This window comes from Pezoporus flaviventris, unplaced genomic scaffold (assembly GCF_033815535.1).
Source record: "Pezoporus flaviventris isolate CSIRO_AGI_PZ_B2104156 unplaced genomic scaffold, CSIRO_AGI_Pfla_v1 ptg000025l, whole genome shotgun sequence".
NCBI lineage: Eukaryota > Metazoa > Chordata > Aves > Psittaciformes > Psittacidae > Pezoporus > Pezoporus flaviventris.
Genome location: NW_026892573.1, coordinates 32,252,870 through 32,278,447, shown reverse-complemented (window position 1 = coordinate 32,278,447; position 25,578 = coordinate 32,252,870). Strand labels below are relative to the sequence as shown.

At 47.0% G+C, this 25,578-nt stretch overlaps 2 protein-coding genes across 3 annotated transcripts in view; one reads left to right on the top strand and one right to left on the bottom strand.

Annotated features, from left to right (window-relative positions):
* RSF1 (remodeling and spacing factor 1) overlaps positions 1-13,920 on the bottom strand; it is a 57,970-nt gene extending 44,050 nt beyond the window's left edge. The window contains exon 1 of the mRNA XM_061458069.1: positions 13,581-13,920. Within this exon, the coding sequence (XP_061314053.1) occupies positions 13,581-13,782 (202 nt within the window). The 5' untranslated portion in view covers positions 13,783-13,920. The remainder of the gene's footprint in view (positions 1-13,580) is intronic.
* On the top strand, positions 13,511-24,459 carry AAMDC (adipogenesis associated Mth938 domain containing). 2 transcript variants are annotated; one of them, XM_061458085.1, is made up of 4 exons: positions 13,511-13,535; positions 18,595-18,745; positions 23,225-23,320; positions 24,026-24,459. In XM_061458085.1, exons 2-4 carry the CDS (start codon positions 18,614-18,616, stop codon positions 24,164-24,166), a joined length of 369 nt encoding a protein of 122 aa, XP_061314069.1. In that variant the 5' UTR covers positions 13,511-13,535; positions 18,595-18,613; the 3' UTR covers positions 24,167-24,459. The 2 variants fall into 2 exon arrangements, with proteins under 2 accessions (XP_061314069.1, XP_061314070.1); XM_061458086.1 differs by lacking the exon at positions 13,511-13,535 and adding an exon at positions 17,383-17,407 and having other exon boundaries at positions 24,033-24,459.
* Positions 24,460-25,578: the final 1,119 nt, after the last annotated feature.

Genomic DNA, 25,578 nt, shown 5'->3' with positions numbered 1-25,578 from the left:
CATGTTAATAATGAGAAGAGCAAGCTCGGGGGGGGGGCTGATCGCTCCCTACAAGTGCCTGACAGGAGGATGGAGCCAGGAGGGGCTGGGCTCTGCTCCCAAGGAACAAGGGATGGGACAAGAGGAAACGGCCTCAAGCTGCACCAGGGCAGGTTTAGATGGAGCTGAGGAACAATTCCTGCCCCAGAGGGTGCTCAGGCATTGGAACAGGCTGCCCAGGGCAGGGCTGCAGTCACCGTCCCTGCAAGTGTTCACACACCGTGGAGACGAGGCCTCAGTGCCACGGGGCAGTGGTGGCCTTGGCAGTGCTAGGCAACGCTTGGACTAGATGAGCTTAAAGGTCTTTTCCAACTCAGCTTATTCTTTGTTTCTGTTCCATGATTCTGTTATTTTGTCGGGCTAACAGCTAATTTTAAACACCCTGGGATGTGTTCATCATGAACTTTTCCCTTCTAATGCACACTTATTAATCACTCATCACTCGCTATCACTTGCAATTTTGTTGCCCATTCTCAACATTATTTGAGCCACTGGCACAGGGTGCCCAGAGAAGTTGTGGCTGTCCCATCCCTGGCAGCAGAATCATAGAATCATCGAATCGTTAGGGTTGGAAAGGACCTTAAGATCATCCAGTTCCAACCCCCTCCCACGGGCAGGGACACCTTACGCTAAATCATATCACCCAAGGCCTTGTCCAACCTGGCCTTGAACACTGCCAGGGATGGAGCATTCACAACCTCCCTGGGCAACCCATTCCAGTGCCTCACCACCCTCACAGGAAAGAATTTCCTCCTTATATCCAATCTAAACTTCCCCTGTTTAAGTTTTAACCCATTACCCCTTGTCCTGTCACTACAGTCTCTAATGATGAATCCCTCTCCAGCATCCCTATAGGCCCCCTTCAGATAGTTTAAGGTCAGCTGGACACAGGGGCTCGGAGCAAGCTGCTCTAGTGGAAGGTGTCCCTGCCCGTGGCAGGGGTTGGAACTGGATGAGCTTTAGGGTCCCTTCCAACCCAAACCCTTCTGGGATTCTATTTTCTCCACAGCAGTGCTTCCCCTGAGGCTGCATTCGCCATCTTTCACCTTGAGCTTTTTTAAATCAACTCATTCCTGGAGTCTTTTTCCCTAGAGATACCCATGAACCATCTGACACAAGCCTGAGCAATGTGTTCCAGCTGACCCTACGTGATCTGGGAGCTTGGACTTGATGATTCCCAACAGTCCCTTCCAGCCTTAACCACTCTGTGATCTCCTTCCTGTTTTCTTGGCAATTAAGATTAATTGTCCATCCCATCAAAAGAATAATTAGAAGTTAGGAATTCCACTTTATTTATACCACAATGACCAATACCCAACTTCACCCAACCTGTATTGGTTCATCACTTTCAGGTTTCTCATGCTGCTCCCCCTCTCAACCCATGACCACTTTGGATGCTGACTCATGTCCAGTGGTTGGGTGATGCACTCCTCAATACTCCTCTCACCCTGTGCCAGGGAGGGTTGTCAGGGGTGTGCAGAAAGCAAATCCACTCCTCAGCTGGCCCTAACTTAACATCAACAGCATGAACACAGACAACTGGCAACATCAGTTTGCATTAACATGTTGAGCTGAAGACTGCAAGGCTCAAACCACATTTCATGGCTCACCTGGCTCCTCCTGCCACAAAGAATAATGCCAAAGAAGGGCTGGGCATAAGAGTTCCTATTTTTGTTTACATCAGGTAATAGAGCTGTGGAACACAAGTTAACCACTTTAATCTGTGATCTCCTGAATGACTTTGTATCTGTCAAGCAGGAACCACCTAGCTATACTTCAAAAGAACTATCCATGCTTTCAAACAGAAAACGGCAGAAGATTTTTCTTTGGAGAATAACATAACTATGAAATTACAATTCCACAAAGTTGGCCAAAACCAGATGTAAAAGCTCCTTGCTTCTGATTCCCTAAATCTTTGTTCGACTCTTTAATATGTGGTACTCACTGTGTTCCACTCCCATGCTCCAACACAACCTTGGGTATTTTTCCCAGCTGTATTTATGAGCTTCTTCAGCAGAGGATCCAACCCTGACAGCTCAGCCTCCTTCCCCATCATCAGCTGCTCCAGCACATCATTTCCTAACATGAAAGTTTTATCATGTTTCATCTTTATTGCCTGCATTTCACCAGGGTTTTACCATGTAGCTCTCACCTTGGATGCTTTCTTACGCTGCTGCTAACTCCAAAAACACCACACCACAAGCTCTGGGATCAAACTAAGACTTCCATACTTCTATCACCCACTAATGAATATGCCTTTTGTGAAGCATCCCAACTTGTTCTCAGGAGGAAACCATTCTAATCCTGGGAGTCATTAATACTAAAAGGCAGTAAACATGTCCTGGCACTTGTGCTACCAGATAAGAGGGAGATGAGCTGGAAAACAGCCAGAGGAGCACCAGAGGGACACTGAGTGGAGAAGGAAATCAAGTGACTACTCAGAGGCAAACTTCATTCGGCAAACTACTGGGCCAGGATTTTGCCAACCACAACTGTTAGGAGAGCAAAACAGAGCTTAAAGCAAGCAAAAAAAGCCAGAGAGCTTCATGCTGATAACCCCCATTTTTAAGGCTAGGATTGACTGCTTGTTATCAATTCTTCAAGTATCACTTTAGCCTAGGAGTTTAAGGGGAAACAAATGCTTTTCTCTAAGGTACTACAATATCTGAATTATCATAATGGAAAGAAATCAAATGCTAAAGCACGGCTGCTGAAACACAGGAGTCTTTAGAAACAGCCCTTCCCTCATTTTGAGAAATGGTTTGTTTTCCCCAGACCATTACAGACATCAACAGGATCACTATGTCTATTGTAGTTCTGAGAAATTCTCTGCTGCTCGAGCTCCAAGAGCTTTGTCTGGCTATGGGGGAAGAGAAATAACTCTCTCATGCTGATGGCACACTGCATATATGAGAGACAAATGCTAGAAGGTACTAAGTACTCATTAAAGCTAAAATGTAGAACTGAAGCAAAGGAGAGTTCATTGATTTGGGGAGAAGGAGGGAGAGGAGAAGGAGTAATGAAACAAGGAGACAAGATCACCTTAGTGTTATAAATGGCCATGGATATTGCTGTTCCACAACTGGAAGAAACTGTGCTCTTCCTGCAAGGCTGGAAGTAACCAAGAATATAACACACCTTTGTGTGAGTTGTATTGTTTCTCAATGATTTGAGACAGGGTACTGATGATGGACATGGAGCTGTTGGAGCAAGTCCAGAGAAGGCCACGAGGATGATCAGGGGCTGGAACACCTCCTGTATGGACATAGGCTGAGAATGTCGGGGCTCTTCAGCCTGGAGAAGAGAAGCTGCGTGGAGACCTCAGAGCAGCTTCCAGTGTTTGAAGGAGACTACAAGGATGCTGGGGAGGGACTCTTCATCAGGGACTGTAATGACAGGACAAGGGGTGACAGGTTCAAACTGAAGCAGGGGAGATGTAGGATATAAGGAAGTTCTTCCCTGTGAAGGTGGTGAGGCACTGGAATAGGCTGCCCAGAGAAGTGGTAAATGCTCCACTCCTGTCAGTGCTCAAGGCCAGGCTGGACAGAGCCTTGGGTGCCATGGTTTAGTGTGAGGTACCCCGCCCATTGCAGGGGGTTGGAACTGGACAATCTTAAGGTCACTTCCAACCCAAACCAGGCTGGGATTCCATGATTTATTCATCACCTTTCCATCCTCTGCACCTGTTTGCCAGTTCAGTCCTTCAGTAGCTCTCATCCTCTCCTTCACCCCACACAAAGGAAGTCTTTCTGTCACTGTCTTCTGCCTCCAGCAGGATAATATCACCAAGACACTAGGGAGGCTCTCTTTCCCCCCTCAAAGGCACGAGGTTTCTGCTTGAGGGATGCAGTCTATCCAGCTACTGCAAAGCACAGAAACACCACAAATAGTTATTCTGTTTTAATCTTCATCTCAACAATACTATGTGTCTTCCAGAAGTTCTTCCCAGGCCATAAACAAGCTATTCTTAATATCATCTTCAGGACAGCCTCAGAAGTGGCTGTACGAGGCAGCAGGCACTAATACTTGCACACACATAACTATCTGTTATCACACCAGACAATACTACCTGGAAGTAACCTCAAACAAGAGGCTACTCCTCAGCTTCTGCAGCCCTCTGAAGGTAGGCAGGTCCAAGAACAAGGACTGTTGGCCAGAACAGAACTTAGACGTGATGATGGTGCCACACAGGACTCACATTGGTGGTTAGAAAGTTCCCTGATACAAATATACCACAACACAGTCTATGAGGCTTCTTCAGAAAACATCATCTCAACCTGACCAGAAGAATTTCCACCAGCATTCCAGGTTCTTGTACGCTTGCCCTGAAATAAGCCTTGGAGCAAGCTGCTCTAGTGGAAGGTGTCCCTGCCCATGGCAGGGGTCTGGAACTGGATGAGCTCTAAGGTCCCTTCCAACACAAACCATTCTATGACTCTGTCATTACACATTATTACAACGTATCGTGACTCTACCAAAGATTCACATCAAGCCCTGTAACCTGTGATCAGCAGTACACAAACATGCTTGATACCATACATTAAACACAAGAAAAAGCAATTATACTAACAGCTCTGCTTCTCTACCCTCTTCTTTAGAGACATACCTAATCTTAAGCTTGAAAGTCTGTCCAGCTCCTTGTCACTAGATCTGGGTGGCTTTTGCTTGCTATTTTAAGCAGCTCAAAGCTTCAGGTATGTTTCTCCCATACACATATTCAACAGCAGTTTAAGTCAATGTTCCCTGTGAATGTCTTCAGAGAATGGTGAGAACCCTTAAACTTAATGCTGTAAAGCTTTCCAAGTATTCCAATGCCAACAAAAACACCTGACATAACCCACTGGAACAAGTGGCTTCAGCGGCTAAACTCACTTGAAAAGAGAGCTGATGTTAGAGGTCTACAAGATTTACACAACATACAGCAGACTGTAAAACAACTTACTGCTTTGAAGCTCCGAAGACTACACATTTCTCAGTTTCAGGTATTCTCTACTGAAATAACATAAAGAAACTATAAATGGTTTCCTTGGGGTTTCCACAAGCCTTTACCCTCAGTTCATTATAAAGACAGAATAGGGAAAGGGGAGAAAAGCTTTACTGAAATGGACCTACTGCCATCTGCATGTTATCAGGTCTTTTTATTCAACAGTTCAACCGAAACCAACATGTGAAGAGTGGTTTTATGATCAAACTCCAAACAAACACAACACATTCACAGAATCACAGGATGATACAAGGGTTTGGGTTGGAAAGGACCTTAAGATCACCCAGTTCCAACCCCCAGCCATGGGCAGAGACACCTCACACTAGACCATGTCACCCAAGGCTCTGTCCAGCTTGGCCTTGAACACTGACAGGGATGGAGCATTTACCACTTATTTGGGCACCCTCACAGGGAAGACCTTGTTCCTTGTATCTAACCTGAACTTCCCCTGTTTCAGTTTGAACCCATCACCCCTTGTCCTATCATGCTGTAATCAAGTGAGAAATTTCTAGGCTGGGCCCAGCAGGATAATTGTAAAGAGTCAAAGGAGATAAAGATGCTTAAACTGCAGTGGGAATATGGAAGAGTGCCTCAGACTGGAAATCCCAACTAAAACACACCCAATGCTTTCAAGACCACTTTCAGCACCATCATGACCAGCAAGATTTTGATGCTGGATTGTTATAGGCAGAAAGAATATGTAAAGCATACATACATGTAACCAACAAATCCAACCCATCCTGCTGAGCTGAGCTACCACAGCCCCACACCCTTTGGAAGATGCCATCACCCGCAGAAGATGCTCCCTCATTCACATATTGGGGAACTGGCAAAGAGCAAGTGGGTTGTGCAGTCATGTGTAAAACAGATCTCTGCTGAACACTGGGCTAATATTTTCAGTCACAAGAGACCAAGTGCTCAATTAACATTTACACCAATTCTCCAGCTATTTACCAACACAAATGAGGTGGGATTTGATACTATGGGTCCTTAAACACAGCCCTAAATACAGATGTAGCTCTTGCTCCCCTCCATCACATACATCTACTATTCAGACTGTTGCAAGTAAAATCTCTTAGTTAAAAGATGGTGTATTTTTGTTAGAACAAGGAGAACAAGTATTGGTTTCCTGTGATGGTTTGGTTCAGTTTGCCCAGTTTTGCCTTTGGTAGAGATACAGCACTGAGGCACACTGTAGGGTGATCTGTATTGGTACCTCAGGTTTACAACTAAAAGTACAGTAATACAGAAGCAAGGACATCTCCCAGCTCTCCCAAGTTCCACTTAAAATCATATCCTGGGTTGCTGTGATGGTTTTGGCTGGAGTAGAGGTAATTTTCCTCATAGTAGCTGGTATGGGGCTGGTTTGGATCTGTGCTGGGAATAGTGCTGATCACACAGGGATGTTTTAGCTATGGCTGAGCAGTGCTCACACGAGTCCAGGCCTTTACTGTTTCTCACACCACCCCACCAGCAAGTGAGCAGGGGGTGGGAAGGAACAGCCAGGAGAGCTGACCCCAAGGATATCCCACACCATAGGATGTCAGCTCAGCACATAAAGCTGGAGAAACAAGAAGGAAGGGGAGGATGTTGGGAGCGATGGCATTTGTCTTCCCAAGTCACCATTACATATGATGAAGCCCTGCTGTCCTGGAGATGGCTGAACACCTGCCTGAGCATGAGAAGTGGTAGATGAATCCCTTGTTTTGCTTTTGCTTTACCTGTTAAACTGTCTCTATCTCAATCCATGAGTTTCCTTACTTTTACCCTTCTGATGCTCTCCCCCATCCCATAAGGGAAGAGTGAACAAGCTGCTCTGTGGGGCTGAGCTGCTAGCTGGGGTTAAACCACAGCCATCCTTTTCAGCACCCAGCATGGGGCTTGAAGGGTTTGGGCTAAAGACAGGTTTGATTGGAATGTTCTAGTTCATTTATAGCTGTTCTTACTGTTCAGCTATTAACTTGCAGGCTCCTTGTTTGCCATGGGGCTCACTTGCCTTGCTGTAAATTCAAGTCTAGTGCTTTTTGCTTTGCTGTTTGCTGTAGTGGTGCTCATCTCACTCTGCTCTGCCTGGGAACACTTGGTAACAGCAGTGGCCATGTGCCTGGGCTGGCAGATGGCCAGGGCATGGCTGCTGTGTCTGTGCTGCTGTACCTGGCAGGCTGGAACTCCAGTGTCAACTCCAGTCAAAGGGACTGTCACCTGTGGGTGAGTTCACTTGGGAGCAGGACACCCTGAAGCTGTGGATGAGTCCACACTAGAGCAGGTATATCTCAAAGCATCTGTGGCCATGGTTATGTGTGGAGCACTAGGTGGACCTCTGAAGGGACTGTGGCCCAAGGGTAAGTCCAAGCTGGAGAAGGTACCAAGCAAGCAAATGGCGTGGTTGGTACCTTCCTTGGCATCCTTGGCTGAAAACAAGTCCAAGCTGAAGCAGGGGCAAGGGGAGGAGTTCATTCCAATGTTAAACCCTACAGCCTGGGACAAAGGGGCCAGGGATAGAATGGAAATACCTCTAAATTGTCGTGAGCCAGGATTTAATTTGCATGTTAGAGGAATTACTATAACAGGAGATGGAGCCTAAAGTCATAGACTGAATTAACTCGGGGGACATTTTACAGACATTTCAAGGGGTGACACATAAACTAAGGCAAAGATATATGTATTAGATCAAAGGATGGGAAGGGTGGTAGTTTGTAAGGATATAATGGAGAGGATGGGACCTAGGATCAGGTGGTATGGAATAAGGGGTGGAGAATGTGGTTTTGGCTGAGATAGAGTTAATTTTCTCCACAGTAGCTGGTATGAGGCTATGGTTTGGATCTCTGCTGGGAATAGTGTTGATCACACAGGGATGTTTTTGCTGCTATTAAGCAGTGCTTACACAGAGTCAAGGCCTTTCCTGCTTCTACCACCACCCCAACAGCAAGTGGGCTGGGGATGCACAAGGAATTGGGAGGAGACAAGGCCAAGACAGCCGACCCCAAATGACCCCAGGGATATCCCATACCATAGGATGACAGTTGAGCACATAAAGTGGGAGGAAAAGGAAGGGAGGGGATGTTGGGAGTGATAGTGTTTGTCTTCCCAAGGCACCATTATGTGTGATGGAGCCCTGCTGTCCTGGAGATGGCTGAACACCTGCCTGTCATGGGAAGTAGTGGATGAATCCCTTGGTTTGCTTTTGCGTTACCTGTTAAACTGTATCTCAATCCACAAGTTCCGACTTCTATCCTTCCAATCCTCTCCCCCATTCCACCAGAAGAAAGTGAACAAACTGTTCTATGGGGCTGAGTTGACCGTAGCAGTTACTCCTTAAAGAATTCCCATAAGAAACACCTTACTTACTGAAGCATCTCAACAACCAAATTCTGACTTAACCCCATCACCATCTCGACAGACACTCAACTTTGGTCTCTCTCAAGAAGACCATCATCACTGCAACCCAAGTCACAACATTTGTTCTGGTGTCCTCAACATAAAAAGAACATGGAACTGTTGGAACAAGTCCAGAGAAGGGCCACGAGGATGATCAGGGGACTGGAGCACCTCCTGTATGGAGACAGGCTGAGGAAGTTGGAGCTGTTCAGCCTGGAGAAGAGAAGCTGCGTGGAGACCTCAGAGCAGCTTCCAGTGTCTGAAGGGGGCCTATAGGGATGCTGGGGAGGGACTCTTCATTAGGGACTGTAGTGACAGGACAAGGGGTAATGGGTTAAAACTGAAACAGAGGAAGTCTAGATTGGATGTGAGGAGGAAATTCTTTCCTGTTAGGGTGGTGAGGCACTGGAATGGGTTGCCCAGGGAGGTTGTGAATGCTCCATCCCTGGCAGTGTTCAAGACCAGGTTGGAGGAGGCCTTGGGTGCCATGGTTTAGTGGGAGGTGTCCCTGCCCATGGCAGGGGGGTTGGAACTGGATGATCTTAAGGTCCTTTCCAACCCTAACTATTCTATCATTCTATGATTCTATGATTGTACATACAGCAAGAATCACCATAGGATCACACAATGGCTTGGGATGGAAAGGACCTTAAGCTCATTCAGTTCCAACCCACTGCGATAGCATTCTTAAAGGCAAGATATTCTTCATAAAAATCAAATCTTCATCAGACAGCTTTCAAATGAGCCACCAGCCAGGAAGTTCAGCTGTTTTATCATAAAGCCTTCATAAGAAGCAGCCTATTTTCACACCTCCTAGCTGATCCCACAATTCAACAGCAAAATCAACACCACACATTCCTCTTTTCATATTCCAGCCTGATTTACATCACCCCCCAAATCCCAAAGAGCATTTCAAATTGGTTCGTGCACTTTAAGACAAGACCATACCTGTGTACACACAGTTAAAACATCTCACCCCCTATTAATACAGGTTCATTTGATATCAAAACTTGTCAAACAACTACAGGAAGTTGTTCTTACTTGAGCACTGCTGTCATGGCTATTTGTTTTGAAATTCTTAGGTAGGAGAGATAATACAATAAAAGTTCAAGTCCTGTCTGAGCCTTAAAAACCTAAAATGCCTCTAAGAAATACTTGATAGCTTCCTTGTTGTCAGCATCTGCTCAGCATCCTCGCAGCATCCCTTCTGTAAGGGAAGTCATACCTTATACCCTCAATAATGGACAAGTTCTTTGCTGTAATTATTAACTGGAAAGAAAATACGAGTGTTCTACAACCACTGAACAACATACGACTGAGCTCCTGGCTCTCCTTGAGGCTCCTAACAAAGAAAACGACCTCTACTGATCTCTCACAAGAGTAACTCTTGAGACAAGACAATCTAGGCGTGTTCAAAAACAAAGGACCAAAAAACCACCCCAAAACCAATACTGGAACTGCTGAACCTCAAAGCAGGGTTAAACAACCCCCAAAGTATTGACTCCCTTCCTTCATTGCAAAATTAATACGGGGAGGAGCTCGAAACAGCCGTTACTTCAGAGCAGCCCTCCAGGATCTGAAAGGGACTACAAGGATGCTGGAGAGGGACTGGAGTGATAGCACAAGGAATGATGGGTTTAAACTTGAACAGGGGAGATTTAGGTTGGATATAAGGTAGAAGTTCTTCCCTGTGAGGGTGCTGAAGCACTGGCACAGGGTGCCCAGAGAAGCTGTGGCTGCCCCATCCCTGGCAGTGTTCAAGGCCAGGTTGGACACAGGGGCTTGGAGCAAGCTGCTCTAGTGGAAGGTGTCCCTGACCGCGGCAGGGGGTTGGAACCGGATGAGCGTTAAGGTCCCTTCAACCCAAACCAGTCTGGGATTCTGTGATTCTATTGGGATTTAAAAGTTGCTCCAGATACAAGAAAATCAGAAAATAAAACACTTTGTAGGTTCTGTAGCTATTTGCTCCGATTTCATGTACACTGTCAATGCAAATCCACTGTCAAGCAATGCTGGTATCAAAAGTGAAAATGTATAGAACTGAAATCAAAGTCCCTTTTGCTATCCAAGGAAAACTACATACAGTTGGTAAATAACAGATGTTCAGCAGAAAAAAAGACCACTTTAGTTTTCAATCAATGTTTAGCAACTTTATGACTTGTACACTTAAAAACAGCATTTTGAAGACTAATGGAAGTAAATATTATGTAGAGAAATACAGTCATGACAAGTATTATCCCAAAACCATCGTTTTCCCAAAGGCCAAGTGCGGGATCTGCCCCCTGGGTCAGGGCAATTCCAGCACAAACACAGGCTGGAGGAGACCAAATGGAGCAGCCTGAGGAGAAGGACTTGGGGTGCTGGGTGAGGAGAAGCTCCCCAAGACCTGGCTTCAGCATGCGCTTGAGGCCAGAACCCCCCTGCGTGCTGGGCTTCACCCCCAGAGCGTGAGCAGCAGCTCAGGGAGGGGATCCTGCCCCTCTGCTGTGTGAAGGGGAGACCCCCCTGCAGCCCTGATCCAACTCTGGGGCAGCAGCACAAGAGGGATGTGGAGCTCTTGGAGAGAGGCCAGAGGAGGCCATGGAGACACTGCGAGGGCTGGAGCAGCTCTGCTCTGGAGCCAGGCTGAGAGAGCTGGGCTGGGTCAGCCTGGACACGAGAAGGCTCCTGAAGGGGAGACCTGAGAGCAGCTCCAGTGCCTAAAGGGGCTGCAGGAAAGCTGGAGAGAGGCTTTGGACAAGGGCTTGTAGGGACAGGCCAAGGGGAATGGCTGTTCTAGTGGAAGGTGTCCCTGCCCATGGCAGGGGCAGGAGCTGGATGAGCTTCAAGGTCCATTCCAACCCAAATCTGTCTGGGATTCTGTGAATGAATGTCCCTAGTTGTTTTTTCAAGTAGAAACTGTCTGAAAGGTGGAAATCTAACCCTGATGAAATGCAGGCCTTAAGGTCCCTTCCAAACCCTTCTGTCATTCCATGATTACATGTTACTACAATGTATCATGACTTTACCAAAGAGTCACACCAAACCCTGTAACTTCTGATCAACAGTACACAAACATGCTTGATACCACACATTAGAGACAAGAAAAATCAATCACATTAACAAACACACTGTTTCACTACTCTATCCATGAGGTATATGCCTAATTTATGCTATAAGATACCAGGTGACAGCCACCAGCATCCCAATCTAAGCCCCATGATTTGGTTGTAACCAAGAAAACCCCTGTCAACCCATAATGAAAACTCCATAATCTAAATCACTGGAAAGCTGTTTAGAACATGGTTATGCAGAAATAATTGTCCTACTGACACACACATCATGCAATGAAAGCCATCAGGATTATATTTGTTAATCAAATGCATATCTTAAAACACAGGTCACTATCTCACACCTTCATTTGAATTTATACTGCAGTTCACACAAGAAAATTACTCTTACACACCCACTCCTATCCCATCACAGAGTAAAAGCATCAGTTTTCTTTACAGACATCACTTTAAAAGACGTATTTTCATTAAAAATTCAAACAAAATAGTATGTTGGTGGGTTTTATGAATAAGTTTTGCAACAGTTTAACAAAACTGTGCTGTTCCTGATGTGCCCTTTATATAACATAAGAGGTAAAGGGCTGCTGGGGAATTGAATATAAATACCTGTTTTCCATAAAGTTAACCCTGTTTTTAGAAGTTAGTGGATCTCAGCTGTCTGTTTTATACTGATCAGACACTGGACAACACGAGGAGACAACACATTAATCCTATTTCACTGTATTTCTGCAGTGGCTGTTGTGAACTCACAGACAGGACAACTGCACTCTGCCCAAAATCCAACTTCCTTTATATAAGGGAACCCCTCCATGCTGATTTAAACACCCCCCCTTTGAAGACAGGGAGGGTTGGGTGGGGAAAGAGGGGAGAATGAGTGCGTTTGGGGGGGAAAAGCAGGGGCTGTTGGACCAAAAGCAGCCCTGAGCTGGGCTTCTCCAGCAGCAGGAAGTTTCTATGGGGCCCGGCCGAGCATGCGCCGTGAGCTCCACAGTCTCCCTATGTGGCAAGAGTGCAGAGGCAACAACCAAACCAATAACAGAGACAAGAGACCAAGAGCAACAAGCACCTTCCCCTCTATATTGCGACTGCAGCCTCCATAAAGCCCTCCCCAGGCTTGGACAGGGCCCTCCCACCTCCATGGCTGGGAGCAGGAATTAAGGAGTCTGGCAACCAAATCTGCTACTGGAGAGAGGGGGAGAGGGGAGGAGGAGCAGCTTGAAAGGGAACAGCCGAGTGTATAACCCATCCCTCCACCTCACACAGCTCAGGTGGCGGTGGGGAAGGAAGAAGCGGCCAGATTATCCCCCCCCCTCAAACTACAAGAGGGGACGAGAGGGAGGAGAAGAGAGGGATGGAGGTGGCACACAATGGCTGACTGTTGGTGGGGAGGAGATGGCCTACAACAGCAGTCATGGGGAGGGCGCAGGGCTTCTCTGTGCCTCCCCCTCCCCATTCCTCACCCCACAGAGAGGGAAGGAGGAGGGGTTGAAGGAGGATCAGGACATTGCCTTGTGTATGTGTGTGTGTCCTTCTTGCTTTAGGGGTGAAGGAAAAACGGACACATAGGAAGGGTGGGGATGGGGGGGGGGGGAGGCTGAGAAGCAAACCCCCAAGCTGCTGGGTGGGGAGGAGATGGAAGAGCCCCATTGCCAGCGCCAGGGTGAACAAAAATAGTTATTTTAGCTTAGCCTCCATTCTGCAGAAATCCCACCCGCACGGAGCACGGGAACGGACTCAGGGAAACAAGAACGGGGAGGGGGGGGAGGAGGAAAGGGGGGTCACAGCCGACACTGACAAGGGGGAGGACGGGAAGGAGGGGAGGAAAGGTCCCCCCACGTCCTTCCCGTGCCCCATAGCGGGGAGGCAGCTCCCTCCCCAGACACAAACAGCTGGTCCCCCCCTAAAAAAAGCAGGAGAAGGTTCCCCTCCCCCCGGAGCGCCGCTCCGGGAATCCCAGGCCCCTCCTCTCCCTCAACGCGCTCCACCCCCGGGACCGGGAGGAGGCGGGGGGGGGGGGGGAATAGCCCCAGTCCCCTACTTCACCCCCAGCACCGCGGGCCCCCACCTTCAACCGGTCATGCAGAGTGTGTGCGGGGGGGGTGGTGGGCTGAGGTAACCGGGCCGCTCACCCTGATCTCCAGGCTCCTGCGGCGGCTGCAGGACGCGCTCCAGCTCGGGGAAAGGCAGCTCGGGCAGGTCCAGTAAAGCCCCGTAGCGCTCGAGGAAGGAGCAGACGACGGCGAAGTTAGGCCAGGAGCCGGGGCAGCACGGGCCCGCCGGAGGAGGGGCAGGCGGAGATGGGGCCGGAGGAGCCGCCGCCGCCGCCGCCATCTTGGACCTGAGGATGGAGAAGGCGCTGAGGGGAAAGAGGGGGGAGCGGGGAGAGGGAGGGAGGGGGCGCTGCCGAGCCGCGCCGCCAGTATCCCACAATGCACCGGCGGAACAGCGAGGGGCGGGGGGGAACGGCGGCCAGAGCGGCGCAGGGCCGGCCGCCCTCCGCCGCGTGCGGCGAAGGGAATGAAAACAAGGCGGGGCTCCCCTCGCTGCTATTTATAGCGGGGCGGGGATAGACCGCCCGGATGACCAATCGCAACGGGAGGTGGGCGGGGCCAGCGGGTAGCGCTGGCCAATGAGAGGGCACCGAGCGTTCCCGCCCCCTCCGTTCCGCGGTAGAGGTGGCGGCGGGGAGCGCGCGGTGGGGTGAGTGTTAACGGTCGTAACGGATCCATCCCCTCAGTGCGAGGGGGCGCGGTGGGACGGGAATGGGGGTGAATGGCTGCTCGTCTCCTGGTCCCGCTGCCAGGCAGCCGCTCTGTAGGGCTGCTTAGCGTTAGAGACAGTGGTAAGGTGGCAGGGCCTTGCTTTGAGGTGCGTTTGGGGGGTGTCTGAAAGCTGCGCTGCCCGCCAGTGGCATCCCCCTTCGTGCGGTTCTGCTCTCCTCTAGGTTCCCTGCTTTTTCCTTATTCCTTCTCTCCCACCTACTTCGAGGAATCCTGCTCTGTTCCCATCACCCTGCTCTCTGTGATCTTCACCAGTAGTTCCCTTCACCCGGCTTCGCAACAGCATTAGCTGAAGAAAGTTCTTGTTGTTAAACTTGATATCTATCCCCTCCTTACCCCGTTTATACTTAACCTGTCTTGTGTACTTGCTGTTGTGCTGTCGGGTATGAAGTCCTTAAGAAGACCTGCTCCTTCAGCTGCTGTATTGCTCCTGAAATGGCTGAGGAGAAGTTGCCTGCCTTTACCTGCTGACCCTGAAGAATTAACGTTGTCTTTTGATGCATTGCAGTTGTTCTGTCTGAAGCTGCCCATGTACTGACTTACTCTGTCACCTTTGTGCCCTTTGGTCTCAGGTTGCACCTAGATTTTATGAAGCATTCCTTCCCTCTGCAGTCTCTTCATAAAATACCCTGATGTGCTGCTGTCGTTCAGCTTTTATACTCGATTTGTTGCTGGTGAGAGCTGCTCTGAAACAACATTTACCCTCACTGGAGATGAGTGTTGGCAACTTTAAAATCCACCTGCTTGTTTGCCTGCACTTCATCTCAAGTTTCTGTTTCATTCTCAGCTGTTCTTTTTTTCAGCCACTGCTTCATTCTGTATAGTCTCCTTGCATGAACTTGTATTTTGCCTCCTTTTAAGCTCTCCTTCCTTTATTTGCTGTGATTTTGCACTCTCATAACTTCCTGAACCATTCCTCCTCCTTGTCTCTTTGTGTGTGAACTACTGCAGCACTGTTAGTTTAGGTTAAACTTACGAGTCATAGACTTCATGGTCTCTGATCTTAAGCGGTGGTGCGTGTTTTGGTGCTGTACCTTTGTCATAGTAATTAAAAAAGCCAAATCATTTATTGGGGAAGCATTTTCCTGCTCCTTGCTGACTGGTGACAGGACCATGTCCTGGGTTCAGCGGTAGCAGTCATTTTTCTCCTTCTTAGTAGCTGGTGCAGTGCTGTGGTTTTGACTTTTGGCCTGGGAACAACGCTGATAACTCTGATGTTTTTAGTTGCTGCTCAGTAATGTTTAATGTGACCAAGGCCTTTCTGAGTTTCATGTCCTGCCAGGGAGGAGGGGAAGCCGGGAGGAAGCAGAGACAGGAGACCTGACCCAAACTAGCCAAAGAGGTATTCCATACCACAGCACGTCATGACCAGTGCATAAACAGGGGGCAGTTACCCGGCAGGGCTGGACCACTGCTCGGGTCTGGCTGGGTATTGGTGGGCGGGTGGTGAGCGGTTGTATTCTCTTCCCTTGTTCCCTCATCATTATTACTATTGGTGGTAGCGGCAGTGGTTTGTGTTATACCTTAGTTACTGGACTACTCTTATCTCAACCTGTGGGAGTTACATTCTTTTGATTCTCTTCCCTATCCCTCTGGGAGCAGGGTAGGGGGAGAAAGGAGGGGAGTGACAGAGAGACTACGTGGTTCTGAGTTACTGACTGGACTTAAACCACGACAGTCCAGAATGTTCAAAGTTCCAGCTAAAATGTTCATTCTTACTTGAAGATACTCTTACTAATTCAAATCCTGTTACTGGTATTCTCTGGCAGTATTATAGGAAATAGCTTTAGACTGCAATTTTTATTTATGGCTTTTAAATTTTCTTTCTTTGTTTCTGCTACTTGCTTATTTTTGTGCTATTTGGAAACAAGAGTATGGATTAGGAAGCTCTTCCCTGTGAAGGTGGTGAGGTGCTGGCATAGGGTGCCCGGAGAAGCTGCGGCTGCCCCATCCCTGGCAGCGTTCAAGGCCAGGTTGGAAACAGGGGCTTGGAGCAAGCTGCTCTAGTGGAAGGGGTCCCTGCCCATGGCAGGGGGTTGGAACTGGATGAGCTTTAAGGTCCCTTCAACCCAAACCAGTATGATTCCCTGAACCCTGGCTCTCCTGTTTGCGTTTTGTGCCTGTGTGGTTGCCCAGTTCCAGCCTTGTATGGATTGGATTCCCATTTGGATTGGGAAAGCTGATATTTCTAATTACTGTTCATTCACCAGTGTCAGATCTCCAGGTCTAATTCTGCTGTTCCCTCTCAAATGCAGCACAGGCGAAGGTTATTTTCATTCTTGAGAGCCAGGCTGTGAGCAGTTTATTCAACCTTTACTGCGGTTGGTTGGTGATTTCATTCTGTTGGGACTCCAGCTGGTTATTCTTCTGCTGTAATCTCCCTTCAAGCAGATCTTTGGAAAAAAAGTCTTGCAGACCGTTGTTTAAATCCACTGCATTGTGGATGTGCGGTGAGGGAGGCCAGAATACATGAATCCAAGCAAGTTTCATTCATGGCTGCTTGCCTGTTTGGCAAGGGATGGAAGAGTCACAGAGTGGTTTGTGTTCTGGAAGCTTAAATCCCATCCAATTCCAGCTTCCTGGCACAGGCAGGGACACCTTCCACTAGGGCAGGTTGCTCCAAACCCCATCCAACCTGGCCTTGACACAGGGTTGCACTTGGCCTTGTTGAACTCCATGAGGTTCACATGGTCCCACCTATCCAGCCTGTCCAGGTCCCATCTCTTCTCTGCAGCTCTTCTGTGGAAGAAGCACCTCTGGCAGACTTGCTCCTGTTCTGAATCCAACCTAATGTGTTTTTATGTCATGTGAAGTGGGACACTGAGACCCTCTCCTGGCAATCTGAGGAGAGTGTGTCTGTGCTGTGATTTGCTGTAGCATGTTAAAAGCCAGGGAAAAGGCTTTCCAGGAGGGTTGGAAAGCTGGTAACCCAAAGATTGCTGTTTTGTGAGGGCTCTTTAATCTCTGCCACCAGAGTTCCTGTGATTGATTCATTTTTTTTTCCTGATGGATTTGGATTAAAAAGGAAAAGATGAGAAACCTCATGTCTGGAGACATCAGCCAGGGAGAATTTCTGGATCGTTCAGGAGCAGATCTCTTTTTACTGCAGGCACAACCAGTTTTCTACATAATGTGGTGTTCAGGCCATCTTCCTCCTGAACTGGACAGATGGAAAGGTGACTCCCTTCGAGGAGCATTTCCAGGGTGTCACCAGGCAATTCCTCTTGTCATTTGCTGCCAGAATCACAGCAGCAATCAGCTCACAGTGATGTGAGGGACTGTGAAGAGGGCATAAGCTTCCATGGTGGGGTGAGCTGGTGCTTTGAATCCCTGCCTGATGGCTGCCCAGCTGTGACTGTGATAGAGATCTCAAAATGACTGTGCTTAATACCAAAAAGCAGTTGGTCGTTAGCAGTGCTGATAAGGCCTCAGCTGGAGCACTTCATCTAGTTCTAGGCAGCACACATCAAAGATGCACGACAATTGTTGCCTGCCAGGGGAAAAGAGAGGAGAAAATAAGCAGAAATGTAGAAAACATGACTGAAGGGAAGTTTATTTCATTTAAAAGAAAGGAAAAAACACAGAGTTAAGTCCTTGGGAAACAAAAGATGGTGGAAAAGAGAAGGCTTAAGCTGTTCTTGTCAGCAATAGAAAGGATTAGGAAAAAAATGGGTTTAAATTGAAACGATGAAGGTTGAGGTCAGAGATTGGAAAATGTATTATTTGGGTGTTTAACTGTCCAGAGACATTTATCTCTGCCAGGAGTGACAAGGGAAAGAAGGTTGGAAAGTCTCCTTTGCTGTAGCAACATGGCAGTGCCATTGTTCTGTTCGTGGCCTTTCCATTGTGTTTACTGGGAGTTGTTTAACCTCATGTACCACTTTTAATTAGCAAAGCAGCCAAAGAAACAGCGTGTCTCAGATATTTTAGGATATAATTACTATATTCATTGTACATTTTAGGGAGAAGATTGAAACACAGGTTGGAGCAACCTGCTCTAGTGGAAGATGTCCCTGCCCATGGCAGAGAGTTTGGAACTGGATGATCTTCAAGGTCCCTTCCAACCCAAACCAGTCTGTGCTCACATGATTCTATGTGAGAGGATATTCTGGAACCTGATCCCTGTTAGTAGTTTTAAGAGCTGAGCACCCAATAGTTGTACAGATTTAGTATATAAAATTATTTGCACCAAATCCTGCACAAAATTACCCTCAGTTCAATTCAGTTGTGCTGAAATGATGTGGATAAAGCCTGTAATAGCATTTCCTTCCTAACTCCTTGGGGCAGGGGCAAAGCTTTCTGGTTATGTCAACATGCTGCATGTGTTAGCCTGATGTTATGCATTAAAATATCCTTCTTCCAGACTTTGGTTCAACTTTGTGATGTCTTCCCCTGAAATTGCTTCCCTTTCGTGGGGTCAGATGAAGGTGAAAGGCTGCTCCACAACATACAAGGACTGCAAAGTCTGGCCAGGAGGAAGCCGAACTTGGGACTGGCGAGAAACTGGGACTAATGTAAGTTTGCTGGTTACTAATCTCTAGTCCAAAGACCAGTTGTTAGAATTCCAGCCAGAGATTCTGCAAGTTGCCTTTTGCTTCCATCTGTTGGGCTTTTCCTGGGAAGAACCAAGTGTGTGTTTCAGACATGAGTGTGCAAACGGGCTGGAGGACTGCAGGCACGATGTCCTGTAGGTGATGGTGCAGCAACTCTCCTCCCAGCTCCCCTCACCAGGCAGCATCCCTTATAGGTCTCACACAGCATCCTGTGTTTGGTTAAGAGTGCAGTTGTCACCAGCTGCTGGTAACAGCCTCTTTCAGATGGTGTAAACAGAAATTGTCTTAAGTGAGACAGGAAAAAATGTAAGTGAAGCTAAAAGAAATCACCAGTAACTGACTCTGTGTCTTTGGAAGACAACAATGCATGTGGTTTAGTTTAGATCCTTTTCCTTGGGGTCCCTTGTGCTTATTTCAGAGGAAAGATATGCAGCTAGTATCATACACACTGGTTTTGCCATGAAAAGCTCACAGTCTGGCTAAGCACACAATGACTGCTCTTGGTAACCATATACTAAGTACTTGCCCTCACAGTTTTTAAGCTTTATCTGTAAATGCTATCAGAACAGTATAAAAGTCCATAGAACAGTGTTGACATTCCAGATTTAGAAGCAGTATAACATCTGTTGTGTTAGGAACTTGATGTTGGTAATTCTCCCCATATATTAGGCTTGCACTACAATAGCTCTGTTGGCTAGGGAAAAAAACTCCAGGCTTTCCAAGCAAAAGTTAAAGCACAAAAGGACTATGTACCAACCACGTCTTAGACCCAGCACCTGCATCCGCAGCCCTGTTGAATTCATTTTGATGCAACTTAAGGGCAGAACCTTTGGGTTTGCAGCTTCATCTATAATCTTTGGGGGAACAGAACTTTGCTAACCTGTCAGGGGTCCATTTATACAGTTTATAACGCCAAGAGAAAGGTAGTTTTTACCTTTCTCTCTGCAAAGGTATCTTTACCTTGCAAGGAGAGATAGCTGCATATATAACCTTTTAAAATGTAATTCCTTTAGGGACTGATGATAAAGATGAAGCTCTCACTGGCTGGAGGGGTGGGTTGTGTGCCAAGAGTCACTTCTTGCTTGTTTGACAGTGTTTTCCTGGTTCTTTAGGTCAGTTCTATCCTCCTTGCCACTATGAGGAGTTGGGTGGTATGCTTTAAACATGAATAGCAAGCAACCACTATAAGAACAGAGCTAAGCTTTTCCAGACTGCATCTCCAACTTGAAGAACTGTACAAAATGAATCCAGTCAGCACTGGAAGTAGTAGCGTTCACCAGATGCATTTTCTGCATGTTTCTTTATGGTAGACTGTAGTGCCTCTATATTAATTGAGCATGCTTTTCCTGGGGGTAAATGGAACTGAAGTTGGGGAAACAAGCAGTGCTGATCATGTCCCACATGCCAGCTGGAATGAATTGCCTCCTTTCCTCCTCTGCTGTCAGGCTGCTGTCTGGTATGTAATCCTTCATCTCATAACTGGCTCTGCAAGGTTCTGTAACTGAGCACTGATAGCTCTTACAGCCTTAACCCTTGGGAATGGAAGGCAGCCTCCCTGCCTGGCTGCACTCCTGCCATCATGGGAGAAAAGAGTAGGAAGTCAGAGAACAAAAGAGGCGAGGAATTCTGCTGCTCTGCCTCTCCCCCTCCAGCTGCCCAGTCGACAAGGATACACTTATTCCATCATTACATGTTTCCTACAACACATGTGAAAGCCCCACATCAGTGTGTCTTGTGTAACCAAAGAAAATCCTTTTGTTCCATGGCTTCAGTGTCTCAGGAGTACTTATGTGACACAAACCTTCCCCAGTAATCCATTTATTGCAATTGCAGTAAAACATTCCAGTTCTTTTTGTCCAAGTTTTCAGCCTACTTTAAAAAACCCCAAAGGAAAAGCATGTCCTGTTCTGTCACAAACATACACTTGCAATGATTTGCTCTGGGATTGCTTTGTGGATTGAAGTGACCTCTGCATTCTAGGTGTAGATATCAGATGTGAATGGACTAAGGAGAGAACAGCTTTTGGGCTGGCCAGCTGTGTCCTGGGGTGCATCAAGCATGGCATAGCAAGCCAGTTGAGGGAGCTGATTCTCCCACTCAAGGCCACACTGATGCAGCCTTACCTTGAGTGTCATGTGTGGGTTTGGGTGCCTCAGCATAAGGACATCAAACTAGTAGAGTATATCCAGAGGAGGGCGACCAAGATGCTGAAAAGCCTGGAGGGAAAGTCTTGGGAGGAGTGGCTGAGGTCACTTGGCTTGTTCAGCTTGGAGAAGGCTGAGGGTGACCTCATCCCAGTCCTTAGCTTCCTCAAGAGGAGCAGCAAAGGGGGAGGTGCTGATCTCTGGTGACCAGCAATAGGACACAAGGAAACAGGGGTCAATTTGCATCAGGGGGAGTTCAGGTTGGACTTCAGGAAAAGTCTCTTCAATGAGAGGGTGGTTGGACACTGGAACAGGCTCCCTGGGAAGTGGTCATGGCCTCAAGTCTGTTAGTGCTCGAGGAGTGTCTGGACAACACTCCGAGTTATATGGTTTAGGGTTAGTTAGTCCTATGAGGAACAGGAAATCAGACTCGATCCTGATGGGTCCCTTCCAACATGATGATCCTGAAGGTAATTTCCAACGTAGTTGATTCTCTGATTCTATGAGGTATTCTATGAACTTAGAGAACCATAAAGGCAAACCACCTCTGCTGAAATTCCAGGCAACATCCAGGCTAAAGGCTTTCTTGTGGAATAAGTTTAATGCATCCCTTGGAAATTGCGTTCTGCTGTGGGAAGTTTCTCTCACCTGCAACTTGAGGACCTCACTTGTTTATTTCAGCTTCAGAAGTCTCACTTGCTCTGTTCTGCAAGCTGAGGCAGTGACAGGGCTGAGAACTCTCACATCTTGTCTGAGGCTGCAGCGTCAGCTGCTGAAGACTTGGGCAGGGAAGAAAGAACAGGAGAGGACACAAAGAGCAGAGCTCACTAATGGAACATCAAACCAGTTGTTAAGCTGGTGCTTTGACCTTAATTCATTGAAAGTTTGGAGTATTTTTCTGGAAGTGTAAGGGATAAAGCATTAAAATAACATCCTCCAGAAGTCCACCATGGCATTACCTGCTTCAGGTGTGAAAACCATCTCAGTTTTCTCAAGGAACGTAAGAATTCTACTCAAAAAAAGGAGGGGGAATGGTATGCACACCAAAGAGGGGCTAAATTCTACCACAGGCTGTGCAGTATCTTACTCTTGGCCATAGAGAGATACGTAAAACTTGAATCCAGGAGGAGAATTACAGTGACATAATTAAGTTTTATGTTAACACTATAGGTGTATTTGTGGATTCTTGTGTTTAAAGTAGTAGTAAATAGTTGTACTTCTTTAAAACCCTCATGCTCTTAAAGCTCTTTTTGTCTTGGAGGAGTTTGGTTTCAAATACTCCTTTCTCCACATTAGGAATAGTGCAGTACTTGAAACTGAAATGAAGATGACAACATATTCCAGTCCTCAGTGGTAAATGAGATTTGCAGAGTAAACAAGGAAGTCATTTTATCGTTTTAATTATCTGAGGAGCTCTTTGTAATTAAAATGAGGATTGGGTTGGGGCAATCAATCAGTGTTACAATGAGATTTTGTTCCTTTGAAAACAGCAACATGTTGCAGTTTGTGGATTTCGCTTTAACAGCTATAAAATGCTTGTTCTTAGAAGTAAATCAGAGTCACAGAATGGTTTGGATTGAGAGGGACCTCAAAGCTCATCCACTTCCAACCCCTGCCATGGGCAGGGACACCTTCCACTAGAGCAGCTTGCTCCAAGCCCCTGTGTCCAACCTGGCCTTGAACACTGCCAGGGATGGGGCAGCCACAGCTTCTCTGGGCACCCTGTGCCAGCGCCTCAGCACCCTCACAGGGAAGAGCTTCTGCCTAAGAGCTCAGCTCAGTCTCCCCTCAGGCAGGTTAAAGCCATTCCCCTTGGCCTGTCCCTACAGGCCCTTGTCCAAAGCCCCTCTCCAGCTTTCTTGCAGCCCCTTCAGGCACTGGAGCTGCTCCAAGGTCTCCTCTTCAGGAGCCTTCTCTTCTCCAGGCTGCCCCAGCCCAGCTCTCTCAGCCTGGCTCCAGAGCAGAGCTGCTCCAGCCCTCGCAGCATCTCCATGGCCTCCTCTGGACTTGCTGCAACAGCTCCACATATTCTAGACTCATGTAATGCTTCTTTTTACCTGTTCAATGAAGTATTATAATATTACCATCAATTGATTAACTATCATCCTTCATCTGCATATAGAATGCCTTTTTTTAATTACCAGTGTTATCTGCTGTGTGTATGAAGAGGCTTGTGTTACGTTTTGGCACTGCTAATTTATGCTGCTATGCTGTGGACAGTTTCAAAAGACACAGAAGGAGCTTACCTGGTTGATGCTCTCAATACAAACTGTTGTTTTCCTCCCCTGGCTCTTAGCATTCTCCAGGAGTGCAACCAGCTGACCTTGAAGAAGTGGTCAAGAAGGGTGTTAAAACTGTGGTGATTGGTCGTGGCATGAGTGAGGCGTTGCAGGTAGGCCTGTGTGCTGTGAGAAAGATGAACTAGAACTGTTTGCTTTCCCTCTGATCAGGAGGAAAAAGAAATCTAAGATGCCTTCCTAAAAGGGGAAAAATTCAGGATGCTGAATTGGCATCAGTGAGCTCCTGCCAGGAGTCCCTTTTTCCTGAAAGAAACGTCATATGAGATCCTCTGTGTCAGCATCAATGTGAAATGGTAAAACAGGTTCATCTGCTACAGGAGGAACTTAAACAAGGGGAACTTCTTACGGTGTCATTACTCACCCTCTTAGAACAGGTCATGAACTTGTTCTCTGGCCTGCTGTAAAGACTTTGATAATGAGGTATTTTTGTTGCTCACTTCAGCAGATAGCACTTCTGAGCCCCTGTAGCTAGTCTGAGCTTCAGAAGCTACTCTTTGTTTTTTGATGAGGTGAGTAACACCTTATTGAGATTAATTGTACCTTTAGCTCCAGTTCTATTTATTTTGGTAAGAAAGGGCTGCATTTTAATCATAGAATAACCCTCTGTAGTGACAGGACAAGGGGTAATGGGTTAAAACTTAAACAGGGGAGACTGAGGTTGGATACAAGGAAGAAACTCTTTACTCTGAGGGTGGAACAGGATGCCCAAGGAAATTGTGAATGCCCCATCCCTGCTTTACAGTGTGAGGGGAAAAGAACCTAATACTTGCTTTTCCCATTTCCTTTTCTCTTCTGAGGTTCCAGCATCCACTGTGGACTATCTGAAGAAAAACGGGATCGATGTGTTGGTGTTGCAAACAGAGAAGGCTGTGGAGCAGTACAACGCCCTGGCTGCACAGGGTGTCAAAGTAGGGGGGGTCTTCCATTCAACCTGCTGACTCCTGGCAGCTCCATGACCACACAAATCACAGGCACATCCCTCCGTTGCATCAAATTACAGGCAAGAGAGCGTGGAGTTCCAGGCCAAGGTGTTTGTGCCCTGACACTGAAATGCAAAGGCAGTTTATTAGATTGAAACCAATCAAGTGCTTACAAAAGGGGGTTGGTAATGAAATCACTGAATTATAGAACCATTTCCATGCGTTCTTGAGACTGATTTAACCTGAACACTGTCATATTTTGATTACTTAGCTCTTCACCTGTTTGCTAAATTAAAATGCTAAGTTTTGAATACTTTCATTAGGAAATGGCCCAAGATTACATTATTGGCTACTGGAATGCAGCTATAGGATAGCTGATGGGTACAACCAAGTGGGTATGAAGGTAAAACTTCATACCACTAAGTTACAACATAAACAAAAAGCAAACTCAGAACATACACCTTTGCCTCCTGCTGGTGACTTCAGTCAGGAGGTTGGCTAATTCATGACCATCACGCAATTTAACACTAAGATTTTACATTGAGCTAGAAAAAGGAATAAAAAATAAAGTTTACAGGGAATAAACATCAAATTTGAGCCTTAATCCTCCCAATGATAGGAAAATGCTTTGAGTAGTGCAATATATATCTATTCACAAGTCCTTATGTGCTTAAAATCACCAGGAAGATTTGTCACAAGAGTTTGCAACCAGCAGCAGACGGTGATCTTTAGGCAATGAGCCTACATTGCTGCTAGCAAGTGGGGCTGGATGTGAGGATTCTGACTGGTCATGGTTAGCTGAGGATTTAAACATCGTGCCAACAAGCAGGTTATTCTGCTGCAAGTTTAACAAGTTCTCTTCATTGCTGTTGTTGGTGGGCTTCTATTAATAGACAAGTTCCCTCCTTGTAGGTATTCTTTTCCCCACCAGGCTGTGCATATGAAGTCTCTGTTAATGACAGCACAAAGGTGACAGTAATGGCCTGAGGCACTTGGAGCTCTCCCAGCAGTAGCAGAGAGGCTTAGACTGGTATGAGAATGCAAAGACCTTCACAAAATCCTTTGTTCTGTTTGCTCTGGTAATCATTTCAACCCTTTTATCTGCTCCAATACAAAGCAGAGGGAAAGTAAGGGAGAGCTTTTATCTTGCAAGCTCCTAATGACAGCAGTATTCTGTTAGAGCAGCTGCATTTGAGGCATCTCACCTAAACCAGCCAGACCTGCTCTTCCAGCTGCAGCTGCATTCTCTGACACAGCAGCTGGTACAAGAAGCATCAGAACTGCTGTGGTATTTGTCTGCATAACTTCCATGGGGTGAAATAGGTGAACCACTACCCCGGAAGACTTGCAGGCATCCCAAGGGAATGCCATAGACTCACATCCTGCCAATCCACTCTGTGTGAAGACTTTTTGCATTAAATTCTGTTCTC